Below are 13,532 nucleotides of genomic sequence, written 5' to 3'. Positions count from 1 at the left end.
GGGCCGAACCACACAGAGAGAAGGGGAGGGGGCGTCTTGGAGGAGGAAAGGAAAGATGGAGGGAGGAAGAAAAGGCCAAGCTAGGACTCCCAGATGAACTTGACGCTGAAGGATCACGGTCGTGGAATTCAGCAGGGGCACTGGGGCTGTCGCCGATTCAGCGCGGAGGCCCTGTGTGGTCCCTAACCCCCTCGGGCCGTGTGGGTGAGTCCGGAAGGGCCGGCGGCTGGAAGTTGCGCAGGCGCAGTGAGGCCAGAAACATGGCGTCCAGGCCCAAGCGGCGCGCCGTGGGCAGTGGAGCTTCGCGGCCGCTGGACTCCTCCATCCCGCGCCCTGAGGAGGAAGCGGAAGATGAAGTCGAGGACGAGGACGAAGACGGTGAAGACAGTGACGAAGACGAGGATGAGGACGACGAGGTCGTCGACGAGGTGAGAAGCGCACGCAGCCCCCGTGTGGTTTATACCCGGGGAACAGCTTTCTGAGCGCGCAAGGCGTGTGCACGTGTGCGCTGCTTGGAGTCCTGACTTCCCGGTCCGTACCTGAGGGTCTGTAACCTGAATTTTGAGGTGATCAGAGGTTGTTACTCAAGTTCCACGTCTGTGTCTTCCATCTGCGGCCACAGAATTTACTTCCAAAAGGGCTGCGCCAGCCAGGTCGCCCCGTTGCCACGCGTCGCCCCTCGGAGGGAACCCAGCACCGCTCTTCCCGGGACTTGCTTTCCTTCTCCGGCGGGAGCCGCAAGGCCAGGCCGGCTGCCTCGGGCCTGCAGGACCTACGCCCTCTGCCCGCCCCGCAGCCCCTCCGCCTGCTTGGCGGCGCCTGCCTCGCTCGCGGCGGCCGCCTTTCCGTGGCTTGAGACCCGCTTCCTCCTTCCCAGAGCCTTTGCAAACGCTCTTCATCCTGCAGTGCTTTCCCTTCCCGGTCCAGGTCTCAACCCAGCTGCCTTGTTTCTGCCTGCGGGTGGGGTGGGGTAAGCGGACCCTGCCCGTCTCACCAGGTCCCGGATACGTTCTCGTAGAGCTGGGTTCCTTCAGAATAGCTGCTGCCATCGCATTGTCGGCACGTAATGGTTACTGAATGAGGAAATGGCACTAAATGATCCTTACAGCCACTGAATGCCTAACAGGTGCCTCAGATTGAACACCTGCCTCCAAAGCAGAATTTGTAACGTGTGGCCTTGCTCCTCACCTTTGCCATTTCTGTAAATGGTTCCCAAATTCACCAGTTGCTCCAACCCGTAACCTGGAAGTTCAATTTAATGCCTTGTATTTATCCCATATCCAGTTGGTCAGGAAATCCTGTTACCTCCATTTTCGGTATCCAGATGTTTTTCATCATCGATGCTACAGCCATCGTAATGCACACCTCCGTCCTCTCTTGCCTGCAATACTGTAGTTGCTTTAAACGCGCACACCTTTCTCCGTTCTTACTCCTCTACAATCTGTACTCCATCCACAGCCAGAGAGAGCTTTTAAAAATGTGTGTCTGTTCTCACTCCCTGCACAGAATGCACCAGTGACTTCCCATTTCATGTGTAAGAAAATCCGAAATCTTCATGGTTGAGGGACAGCAAGTCCGCCGGTGTGGCTGGATCAGAATAACCAAGAAAGAGAGATGAGAACTAAAGTCAGAGATCAGCGTGAGTCAGAATGAATGTGGAGGAGGATACAGAGAGCATGGATGCAGGGCCAACACTGGCCTGGGCCTGTGGTACATCCTCCAGTGAACGGAGCTTCCCCTTACACAGCAGCTCTGACTGCAGCCCCTCACCTTGAATTTGGTCTCACCATTTTCCAGTTGAAAGAACTTGAACCGTTTATGTTGTTATTTTTGAATTATAGAAATCAGTGCTTTTTGCATTAACATGGGTAATCTGTCAAACTGCCAAGAGTTAAAAATCTGTGTAATAACTATCACTGATGATAGTGTAAGAAGAGGCACTTACATACACTGTTGGTGGGAGTGTAAATTGTGTGATCTCTTTGGAGAGCAGTTTGACAATATCCATCAAATTTTACAGTGACTACATCCCCTGACTCAGTAATTCTACTTTAGTAATAGTGATTCATGATGTTCCGGGCTCTGTGCACTTTGCGTTAACTCATTTAATGTTTACTTCAACTATACGAGGTTAGTAATTACCATTTTACTACCAAAGATACAGAGCAGGTTAAATGCAAACAGGATGTATAGTGAATCCTGTGTGAGGGAAAGAAAAAATAAAATATATTTGATTGTATGCATCGAAAACTTACTGAAAGGATAATGTACTATTGACAGTAACCTGGAGAGTGGGGGCGTGCGTAATAAGACTTTTAACTCTCTAACCTCTGCACTCTTTGTAGTGTTTACCACTGACATGTATTCCTTTTTTGACTGCAGAAATTGTTAAGGTTTTTAGGGCAGTTCCCTATACTCAGGCAGTTAGTAGATATTGATTCCTTTATTTATTTGAAGGAAGCTTTTATTTTCTGAGATGTTCACTCATCCACATTTCATTTCCCTGATGTAGAAATCTGTGAGAATTGTTTTTGAAATTCAAAATCTGCCCAGATCTGTTTTGAGACAAGATACAACTAACGAAGGAAATGTGCAGTTTTTTATATTTTTTTAAAGCTCTAAAGAGCCTGATTTTCAAGGACAGGGTGACTGGCTTTGAAACAGCTGGCTGAGCAGCAACAGAAAGAGAACTCCAAGAAACGGGCGGGGATAGTGACAAGGAGAAGAATTGGACAAGGCATGTTTAGCTAAGGTTCCTTTGGTCGTGTGGTTAGGACTTTTGTTTGTGCTGAGTAGAAACCCTTGGGGGCTCCTTCAGCAGAAAGGGGAATTTGTGGTTAGGGTATCAGGGCATCTTGGAGACTCCCAAGGGCAGGAGAGCAGCTGGGCCTCCGGCATGGACTGGGTCCCGGAGACGAGTGCTGTAGAGAAACCTGAAGTCCTTCACAGTTTTCATCTCGGCTACATTCAGGATACTTGGTTTTCTTTCTATTTCCACTCTGTATAGCAGAAAATAGAAAATACCAACAGCTTCTGCGATTGTTTTCAAAACAGCAAGCAGGCTAGAGGCCACATTTAGTCTTAATTCTAAACTAAGTCACTTGGGGGTGAGTGGCAGGGCTCTGTTTTACAAAGATGACTGTTCCCCTGAAACCGTATGGATGGGGGTGCCCATACCAAGGGAAAGGGGTGCTGGGCAGATAATCCATTTGGTGTGTATTGCGATGGCAGTGCCATGATGGCCTGAGACAGAGGTCTGCGGCTTCTGTCTAGTTAAGGAAAAAACAGTAGAAGAGCTTTATTTCAGAATTTATTTCTTTTTAAGGAGTAATTCCAGACATGAATTGTGACAGTTTGTTATTTGCTTTGGTTTGATCCTGTTTGGAACACCCCCACCCAACTGCCAGGGTTTTGCTGGTCACTAATCTGGCTGAGCCTACTCCAGAGAGCCACGTTTTGAAGTCTGTAAACTGGCCTTGATATCCAGGCCTTGGCAAGTTAACAGCCAAGGAACGCTTAAAAAAATGCACATCAGGATGGCAAGGCAAAAGGAGGTCTGGTTTTCCTCTATGGCCTCCTTCAGCTAAGGCCCAGATTGCAGAGCCTGGGAAATTTGAAGTGTGTGTAAATACACTTTTTCCTCGGAGCCCCAAGTTTGGGGTGTCACTTACCAAGGTTTGACTTAGGATCCTCAAGGGCTGATCTTGTGTAGCACTTGAAAGCATCTCAGCTCTTGTTAGTGGAGAGAAGTGATCCATTCATTTATTATGGGATATTTCGGTGGCATCACCTCTTAGATTCTGTCGTTGTTGTTTTGCCAACACAGATCAGGGAGCCTGGCTACACACACCTTTTAGTTCCTGTACTAACTGTGTTTCCTCTGACCTCAGGGCCTTAGTACGCGCTATTCCCTATGCCAGGCACTCTTGTCTGCAGTTCCCAGCTCAAATGTCATTTCTCTAAGGGAAGGCTTCCTTTACTATCTGACCTCCTGTTTCGCAAGCTGTTATAACACATGCACCTGTGTTTTATAACTCACATAGTTGCAGCTTTATATTTAGTTGAATATTTCCTTAATGTCTACATTTCCACCTAAACCATAAGCTCCATGGGGGCAGGATTATTCACGCCTGCTTTGCTCACCTTTTCATCTCGAGTGCCGAGCACAGTGCCTGGTACATGGTACCTAGTAAAGACGTATTTGCCAGTGAATGAAGTGTAGCCTCCGATGCGTGGGCTGAATCAGGCTCTAGGCAGTGCAGGGACTTTTGAGATGATTTTGATCTTTGCTCACCCTTACTCTGCAGTCCGGTCAGTCATTTCCCCTTCATGGCTACTGGGACTTATCCAGAGCTCACTCTCTCAACATTGAAACTAGGTCAGTCTGAGTGTTTAGTTCTTCTCAGGCTTTTGTGTCAAATGTGGAGATGGTCAGAAGGTGCTTTATAATCTGTGCGAGATGTAATACTGGCAGTGTCTGCCTGTTTTTGTAGACTAGGTAATTCATTAGGTAACTTTATCTTCTTGTCCTTTTTTTGGCATGTTCTGTAGATAAAGAGCCAAAAAGCATGGCGCTGGAGGAAAAGGAAAATCTGCGAAGTGGGAAGTAATGCCTAACGTACCTTAGCAAGTTCTGCATGATGACCTGTTTTGTGTGTTTACAGGAAGTGAATGTTGAATTTGAAGCTTATTCCATCTCACACAACGATTACGACGGAATTAAGAAGTTACTGCAGCAGGTATTGTCTTTTACTCTTTATACACAAATTTGCTAAGAAAATCCAGGCCATTCCACACTAGCTGGGTCAGTCTCATCCTTTCTGTCCTCTCCACCTTGTCTAGAAGGAAGATTTTTTTTTTCTTTTCCAGAACGAATGCCCCTGTTTATACCTCTGCTCCCAGACCCTTTCCTCCGATTAACGTTTTTAAGTATTCTGTGTCTTAAAATACTCTCCCTTTTATCTGATTATTTGAGCCACTATTCTGTTTTTCTCTAATTCACACCCCAACTTTGTGGGGTAGAGGGATTCTTACATAAGAGCCGCATCACAGACTGTACCCTCTGCTGCTTCTACTTCCTTTGCCCCATAGGAGGTGGCTTTGGTTCTCTACCCTTCGTAGCCTCCAGTGTCCTAGTCACCAAGTTCTTTGGCTTGTGTCCCTCCTCTTCCTCTCTCTTCTCCCCCTCCCCCACCGCCTGTGTTATACTGACTGCCTCTCCTATTTCAGTGCCTTTAGCTGCTTTGAGTCTCTTGGGCTCTTCCTTCCCTCTTGGGTTTACATCTCTGGTCAAATCTTCCTGGGCAAATCATTGGAATTGCGTTTTTATTTGAACATGGAAATTAGAAGTTTTATTATAAATCATGCTTTGACTTTAATTTTAAATATTTTTTTTCTCCTCAGCTTTTCCTAAAGGCTCCCGTGAACACTGCAGAACTAACAGATCTCTTAATTCAACAGAACCATATCGGGAGTGTGATTAAGGTAAGCAGGGCTGTTGTGCTCCTTCTGATTAAATTAGTTCTTTATCCTGCTAAGTGCCTCCTGATTTATAGCAAGCAGGCCAGAAGCTTCAATTGGCAAGAAGTGTTACTGGAGGAAGGGACACGGGTCAGAAGGCCACTGCAGTGATCCTGGTCATTGAAGTGGAGTCATGCAGGTGGTGGCGGTGGCTGGGGAGTGAAATGGGCTGGTTCAGAAGACAGTTAGGAGAGGAAAGGTGATGGGCGTGGGAGTGACCGGGTCTGAGGGGAAAATGCTCCCAAGTGCTGGCTCGAGCGGCACGGAGGAGGATCAGTGTAGGAGGGAGCGTGAGTTGGATTTGCGCTTGTGCGTGTGATTTGCCTGTGACACAGGCAATGAGACGCGGAGAAGCATCGGAGCCTCGGCGTTCTCAGCAGGTCAATGTAACTGAAGTCTCAGAAACGGTTGCAATTGCCCAGGTGGGGCGGGGACGGACACGGGTTATACCGACATTACTTGGGTGAGTAAGGTAAGTGGCCGAGCCTGCAAAGGCGACTCAGGAGTGACCAGGAGAGGGAGGAGGAAAAGCAGAAGAGTGGAGGCCTGCAAAGCCAGGGAAGGGAGCTGTTGCAGGAGGAGGGGCAGGACTGGGCACTCCTCTGGTGGCTCTTGTGGTTTCTGCCACTTAACAGACTGCCCCACGCCGTCTTAGAGCAGCGACATTCACCTCTTGGCTCGTGGCTCTGCAGTTTGGACGGAGCTCAGTGAAGACGACTTACTGCTTCGTGTCGCCTGAGCTGGGAGCGTCGGCTGGCGTAGGTTTGCTGGAGGACTGAGCTTCCAGAAGGCTCGCGCACGGGACTGGCACGTCACTGCTGGCTGTCCCTAGGGAGCCCAGCTGGGACCGTGGCCCAGGGCCGTGGTTTCCTCCAGTGTGGGCCTGTGCGCACGGGTTGGGGCCTGGGAGCAAGCAGCTCAGGAGAACTAGGTAGACATGCGCAGCAGTTAGGAAGCAGTGTCATGTCCACCACTGGCCCAACGAGCAGACACGGAGGTCTGCACAGGTCCCAGGGGAGGGCACGTAGACCCGCCTCTGGGAGGGTGTCTGTCACTTTGTCAGAAGAGAAGCTGCGTGGGAGACACCGCTGCTGCCATCTGTGGAAAGTACAGTCTACCAGTGACCTTACTCTAGTCCCGGTTCCGCCCTGAAAACATGCATGATGCTGGTCCCTGCTTGGCAGGGTGGGGTGAACGGAAGGAGCTGCTGGATGTCAAGTACTTAGAACAGTGGGGCTTGGGGCAAGTGCTACATGTGTGGAGCTGTCACTGCTGTTTCTTTCTGGCCACGCACCTGTTGTCCAGCTTATTGTGAAAAACCAGACACACTGCTCCACTTCAGTCTCACGTTCCACTCGAACTCCCTTACCTTCAGCCTTTCTGTTTTCAAAGCCCAAACTGTTGCAAAAGCGTTTGTATTCACAATCTCCACCTCCTATCCTCGTAAACAGCCTAATCTGGTTTCTGTCCCAGTACACACGTGCTGAAACTGATGGCGACCACCGCGACTCTTACTAAGACCGTGGACACGTTTCAGACCCGACTGACACCAGTAACCTTGGCACTGAATGGAAAGCAGAGGAGTAACACCTCTGGAGCTTTCTCTTCTTAGAACAGGGGACAGAAGCAGACCCCCTGCTCTCATCAAACTAAGTGATCTCTAGCTGATTAGTGTGCTGAGGCCTGATCGCCGCAGGAGCTTAAAGGAGCTTATTCTTTAATGGGGGCCTCAGCCTTTAATTGGACCATCACCAAATAACTCTGATTACTGTATCGGCCTCCTTGGCTTCCGCAGACACTTGAGGTGTCCCGGGGACAAAGAGACTTGTTCGTAGGAGACGGACAGCCCAGAGTGTTCGCTGGCACCTCTGGGATGGATTTGGACTTTTCCTGAGAAGCACCTCTGGGGTGGGGAGAGCTGCAAACTGCGGTGCACGGTTGGGGAGAATCTGGAGATTCAGTGGCACGGTGTGCTGTGAGGCATTGCTTGTGTTGACCAGGGAGGCTTAGGAGAGGCAAGGGGTGGCATGGGAAGGGGCAGGAGACGGTCAAGTAGGAGGGGAGGCAGGGTTGTGGATGAGAGTGATGTGATTGGGACCACAGACCCACGGAGGGGCAGAGCCCGGGTGGTGCTGCCCTGCTGGTTGAGACCCATCACGGAAGGGACCAGTAAGTGGGCTCCAGGGGGTGCTAACTGCTCGTGAGCCAAGTGACCTTAGGGCTTGGCACTGAGGGTGCCTTTTTCTTCTGCCGCCCTTATGTCTGTGGGACTGCACAGCCTTTGCCACAGTAGCTGGGGGTCGTCCGAGGTGAACGGAACCGCCTAATGTGGACCTTGGAGGACCAAGGCTGGTTGTCATGTTCCTTTTTTCTGTACTTCTTCCCCCTCCTTGATATGAAAACATGCCCTTGGTCCTCTCACGGCAACGGTTCGTCTCTCCATGAGTTATCTTCTCATCTTCCACTTTTGTGTCCTCGTTTTGTGGAGCTGAGACTTCTCTCCTCTTGGCACATAGTTTTAGTTCCCTAGGCCTTGGAGGCCTTTACCTGAGCCACCTGCCCTTCCTGTTCCCACGGGAAGACACTGGTGGTTTTTGACAGCCAGGTGCAGCAGGAAGGTTGTGTTTTAAAGCCTGGTACCCCTATGCATGAGGTCCCCCTTCATGGCTGTTCGGAGCAGCTCAGATCCAGGAGCCACGTGCTCCCGCAGGCCTCTCCAGGGTGCCCTGGCCCCTCCCGCAGGCCCTGGGCTGGAACAGAGGCAGGTTCCACTCTTCTCTCCCTGAGCACTGGGCCACTGTCACCTTACCTGACTTAACCAGTGTGGGAAGGTGTGGCAGAGCTTTCTAAGTCCCTTCCCACAGAACAAGTTCAAGGACAGAATGGGACAGTTGTGGATCCCTGCTGTCCTTGGCGGAAAAGCAGCAGCCGCCTTTCATTTAAGCAGCACATACTCCCCGAGGACTTCATCTGTGCCAGGCTCCACGCGCGGAGTTGGGATGAGCAGTGAGAGGAGTGAACAGACAAACCAGCAACACATGAAAGGAAGTGTGGACGACACATGGAGGCCTCCCGGGCGAAGGGCTGTCACGGTAGAGCCAGGAAGTTCAAGTTGGAGTCGAGCACTGCATTCTAGTTCTGTTCTCTCAGTTCGTCATTTCCTGCCTTGCCCTCTTTCTTTTCTCCTGCCCGTGTGGTAGGAATCAGTGGCGCTCAGGCGTTGTTCACCCTCACCAGTGGCCAGGACTGGCCCGAGCTCTGGAGGCATGAATGTAGGGGCGTGGTGGGTGGCGTGGCCCTAGGAGAAGCAGACGAGGGCTGGCTGCAGCCACGCTGTTCTGAAAACAGGTTAAAACGCTTTGTTTGATCTGTTCTGGATTTTGCATGTGTTGAGAATCTAGTAAAGAAAATCTCTTAAGAATCTAGTGTGAACGGATTTAGAACAGGAAGAGATCATCCAGAATATGACAAGAGGAACAGCATCACGGGAGGGAAAGTGCTCTGAAGAAGGCCACATAGTAGTTAGTTTATGATGCTTTTCTAAGGTGATGATAGTAAAACAACGTTAGAGTTTGAAAAGTGAAAAATTAATGAGGCCTAGATTTCAAGACTTGGTGTTTCTTTCCAACCAAATATAAAATTTTAATTTTTTTCTTTTTAAAATAGCAAACGGAAGTTTCAGAAGACAGTGATGACGATGTGGATGAAGATGAGATTTTTGGCTTTATAAGTCTTCTAAACTTAACTGAAAGAAAGGTCGGTTTCACTGAGTAGCATCTGAGTGGTTACTGGTTAGGCCCAAACCCCTTTCCTGCATGACGAACGTGTCCCTTACAGCAGACAGGGATGTTTGAAGGGCATGTGCTCTTGTGAATCGTATTGTAATCCTTCTTTCAGTGTGAAGGTGTTTTGTTTCGTTGTGTTATGTTCTGAATAATCTGTACCCAGTCAGTCATTTACTCCCCGAGGTACAGAGAATCATCTGGCTTTTCAGGAGCTGGTGCTCTGATGGGAATTGACACGGGAGCAGTTTGTGCTGCGTCTGCTGTTCCCGAAGCTGAAGGCATTTACTGACATTTCCTTGTGTTTTCATCCGTCTCTTTATTATTTATTGACTAGTTCTAACAAAAAGTAAAACCAGCTGCCTACCTTCCTCAAATGGGACGCAGGCTACACTTTCATTCTAGAATGGACTTTCCAGTGCCCCCATCGGTCTTTATGGGATGGACTACAATTGCTCTTCAGTGTGCCTGAGAATGCGTGTAGGACGCCCCTCTTACAACTGACCGTGGGATGATAAATGCCCAGGCGTGGGTCCTTTGGAGAAATAGTTAAGCAGTCAGCACGGGAGACCTAAGATTTTAGAGGCCATGGCAGGAAACTGCCCTGACCTGTAAGACAAAAAGTAACAGCTCTCACTTTCAGGTTTTCTCCTGTAAGTGAGGGCCTGTAATAAAAAGCAAGCCTTCTCTTTGCTTTCTAGGGTACCCAGTGTGCTGAACAAATTAAAGAGTTGATTCTGAGCTTCTGTGAGAAGAACTGTGAGCAGCGCGTGGTTGAGCAGCTGGACAAGCTGCTACGCGACACGAGCCGGCCTGTGGGCTTCCTGCTGAGCGAGCGGTTCATCAACGTGCCTGCCCAGATTGCCCTGCCCCTGCACCAGCAGCTCCAGTGAGAGGCTGCAGAGGGCCGCGGCCCCGGGTGTTTTCCGAGTACATTGGGATTTACATAGGACATGTTGATACAGAAAGAGTTCTACCCCTGGTTTAAGCCCCCATGTAGTGTGAGAGTGGAGGAATAGCCTGTGACTTGCGTACCTCCTTAATAATCGGCTTTTTAGAGTTTTAATTGCTGAGACTGTTGTGAGAATAGTCAATAATCTTAAGGATTTAAATGGTTTCAAAATAGGTGCGTTTCATATAGACTTTTTACTCCTATGAAGTGTTTCACCCTCTTCGCAGGTAGATTTCTGTAAAACGAATAAAATACTGAATAATTACAATAACAAAACCAGTAAAATTTCTAAGTTCCGTTGGGATGACTGAGGAAACCATTGTCCTGATACTGCATTTCTGGCTTCTCGGGGTTGTTCTGTTTGCAAATGCAGTTTTAACTTTACACAAATATTTTAAATTTGCGAAGAGCCTAAGAATTGGTATTGCCTGGGCTTTGACATAGAGGAGGGTAAAAATGCAGACAGGTGCTCTGGGCTCTACAGACTGATTGCTCAGGTCACAGCGCTTGGATTGTTGCCCTTTCAGTGGTTTGTGGGGACGCAGCCGTGGTGTTCTGTAGTCTTACTCTTTCTCTCCCCCCCCCCCCCCCCAGTTGCTACTCATTGTCCTGGTTCCATAGTGGGTTTTGTTTTGCTTTGTCCCTTTTCTGATCAGCTGGAGCTCTTGTTTATTTGGTCGTAGAAAAGGTGATCTGCTTTCACCTGATCCTGTTAAAGAAAGGTGAAGTGGGTTCCGAGTTTCTTCACATTTTGGTTTAGCCAGATACACAGGATTACAATTTTCAGAAAGGGAAGAAAGTTAAGGCTTCATTGGTATCCCGTTGACTATTGTAGAATTTAGGGTTTCTGTGCCTTGACATGCCACGTCTTCAGTATGTTGGAAATTAGCCTGGGACTCTAGTGATTGGAGACTCGAGTAGTCAGTCATGTGCTCTAATGGCATTGTTATGGCTGTGTGCCTTTGTGTGTTTCAGTTAAATGTTCGTAGTTTTAGAAAATCCAGATTCTTTCATATCTTTAACTTTACTGCAGAGCAGTGATGTTGAGTGAGCTTGAGACTCATCTGCTACTTGCTGTGTATCCACAACTCAGAGCTGATCTGAGATTCGTCATACTGTTTATTATAAAAAGCACTGTCACAAGCAATCGAAGTGCAACTGACGGTATAGACTAAAACTCATCGCTTTAGAAGAAGTGTCCAGATCTAATGTCTGCTTATTAAGCCTGTGTCACAACAGAAACCCCTGAAGAAGCCTCACTGGTTTTCCGAGCTCTGGTTTGTTGATGGATTTTTTCACCTGACCCAGCAGGCAGACCTTCTGTGTGTGTGTCTTGCAGGAAAGAACTAGCGGAGGCACACAAAACTAACAAGCCATGTGGGAAGTGTTACTTCTACCTTCTGATTAGCAAGACGTTTGTGGAAGCAGGAAAGAACAATTCCAAAAGGAAATGGAGCAACCAAAAGAAAGATGAGTTAATGTTTGCAAACGCAGAGGAAGAATTTTTCTATGAGGTAAGACTGTCCTGTTCCATCCCATCCCAAGGCATAAAAAAGACTATCTTTTACCTTAGCACCTCATGTAGACAATTTTGGGGAAATACGTATGGGTGTTTTAAGATGGCCTGGTTATGCAAACCTGCCTGTCCTCATACAAAGCTTCATGCTGAGGAAGCCGCCAGGACAGGGTGGGAAGACCAGCGTAGAGTGGGTCATCATGGATACCAACGGGATGCTTGTTCCCCTCAGCTGGGACACTCCTACCTGTGCTCTCCGTAGGTCCCGCTGTTAGTGTGCCTTGTATACCTTCTGCCCGAATGTCCCATCCAAGCTTTTTTATTCTGCCTTTTGCGTCCTTCAGCTGCCGTTCTTACGTAAACGTAGGCCAAACATAGACTTCTTTGTCGTCCATTGAGTTTTGCTTTTCGGTTGTCTGAATTTTATGTTTGTGGTTATCTGTGGTTTAGAAGGCAGTCCTCAAGTTCAACTACTCGGTGCAGGAGGACAGCGACACGTGTCTGGGAGGCAGATGGTCCTTCGATGATGTGCCCATGAAGCCCTTGCGAACTGTGATGTTAGTTCCATGTGACAAGATGAGTGAAATCATGGATAAGCTGAAAGAGTATCTGTCTGTCTAGCCCATTTCCCGTGGACAGTGCTGGGCTTGTTTTTGTAAAATTACCAGAATACTCAGTGGACATTTACTGAAAAACTCATGACTTTATTTAGATTTAGGTTCTCTACAAAAGTAGGGTTCTGTTGCCTGTGTCTGTGACACGTTTACAAAATACCTTTTTTTTTTTTAAATTTGGTCAAATGATGTATGGTTAATTAAAAACTTTCCCAATAAGAAGAAAAACATGGAGTAATTTAAAGAACTCATTAAAAATGTCTATTTTTATTTTTAAATAACATACAAAGTGTTCGATTTTTCAGAGTCATCCTGTGTGGGGTGGGGTACGGTCTCCTCCTTCACGACGCGTTGTCTGCACATCACTCCAGGGGACCCAGCGCCAGGCTGATGGGGCTGCGCAGTGCACATGCTCTGTGAGAGCTTCTGAGGGGTCACTGCAGAGTGCACCGCGGTTCAGTAGTTTCAGGGCACTTCTCACACACTTGCTGTTCCGTTTCCATCGGTGAAATAGGGGAGAGGCGGTCCATTACTTGCTGAAGAATCTCCTTACTTTCGCTAGGAGGCAGGTTACTGAAATAGTATTGTGGTGCCAGTTGCATAAATCTGTTTAAAACAAAAATTTAAATAAGTATTATTTATTTATTGGTGTGAGATACCCAATATTATGTCTGCGCAATTCCCAGCCCTGGAGAATCTGCTTGTAGAACTGGTATTTACCTTGACCTCCTGAGTGTCTTAGTCTGTCTTTGTAGAGTACATACTTTCTACGGTTTTTATGGAACCAGTCCCATTGCATGTCTAGGATAAGCTGGCTTCTCTGGTGTTATGCCACATGGTAGACGTGACGCCCACCCTGGGACAGCTGTGGGGAACGTGTACTTCCCCTCAGTCCCATCACAGTATGTGAAGTATCAGAGCGGTTCTTGGGACAACTCTGGGTGAGGAACAGGGCGTATCTTTGCCTCTTTCTCTTACTAACTAATGCCACCCCACATCTGGCTGCTGGAGCTGGAAACCTATTAGTTTCTCCTGGTTCTTGCCCAGAACATCACCCTAAGTAGCAGCAGTATCTTCAAAACGGACCCAGTATCTCCAATAGCCTTTGAGAGACTAGTCTCCGTTCTCACCACTGCCCCTCCAAACCC

General features: G+C 48.3%; 2 protein-coding genes across 5 annotated transcripts in view; one reads left to right on the top strand and one right to left on the bottom strand.

Annotated features, from left to right (window-relative positions):
* The first annotated feature begins 34 nt into the window (after positions 1-34).
* Positions 35-12,673, top strand: BCCIP (BRCA2 and CDKN1A interacting protein). The gene is made up of 7 exons (XM_019742190.3): positions 35-428; positions 4,665-4,739; positions 5,404-5,484; positions 9,187-9,276; positions 10,004-10,191; positions 11,594-11,768; positions 12,221-12,673. Exons 1-7 carry the CDS (start codon positions 261-263, stop codon positions 12,389-12,391), a joined length of 948 nt encoding a protein of 315 aa, XP_019597749.2. The 5' UTR covers positions 35-260; the 3' UTR covers positions 12,392-12,673.
* Positions 12,633-13,532, bottom strand: part of DHX32 (DEAH-box helicase 32 (putative)) — a 38,606-nt gene continuing 37,706 nt past the window's right edge. For all 4 annotated transcript variants that reach the window (XM_019742183.3, XM_019742186.3, XM_019742182.3 and 1 more), the window contains one exon: positions 12,633-12,990. In XM_019742183.3, coding sequence (XP_019597742.3) covers positions 12,819-12,990 — 172 coding nt within the window. In that variant the 3' untranslated portion in view covers positions 12,633-12,818. The remainder of the gene's footprint in view (positions 12,991-13,532) is intronic.

Source organism: Rhinolophus sinicus, chromosome 15, assembly GCF_057876585.1.
Source record: "Rhinolophus sinicus isolate RSI-liver-muscle chromosome 15, RSI-T2T, whole genome shotgun sequence".
Classification (NCBI taxonomy): domain Eukaryota; kingdom Metazoa; phylum Chordata; class Mammalia; order Chiroptera; family Rhinolophidae; genus Rhinolophus; species Rhinolophus sinicus.
This window is presented reverse-complemented; position numbering and strand designations above follow the sequence as displayed.

Excerpts from the sequence above, each read along its gene's own strand:
- BCCIP (XM_019742190.3), top strand. The coding sequence starts at position 261 with ATGGCGTCCAGGCCCAAGCGGCGCGCCGTGGGCAGTGGAGCTTCGCGG. Across the intron at positions 429-4,664 it reads ACGACGAGGTCGTCGACGAG|GAAGTGAATGTTGAATTTGA; the intron begins GTGAGAAGCGCA and ends GTGTGTTTACAG. Across the intron at positions 4,740-5,403 it reads TTAAGAAGTTACTGCAGCAG|CTTTTCCTAAAGGCTCCCGT; the intron begins GTATTGTCTTTT and ends TTTTCTCCTCAG.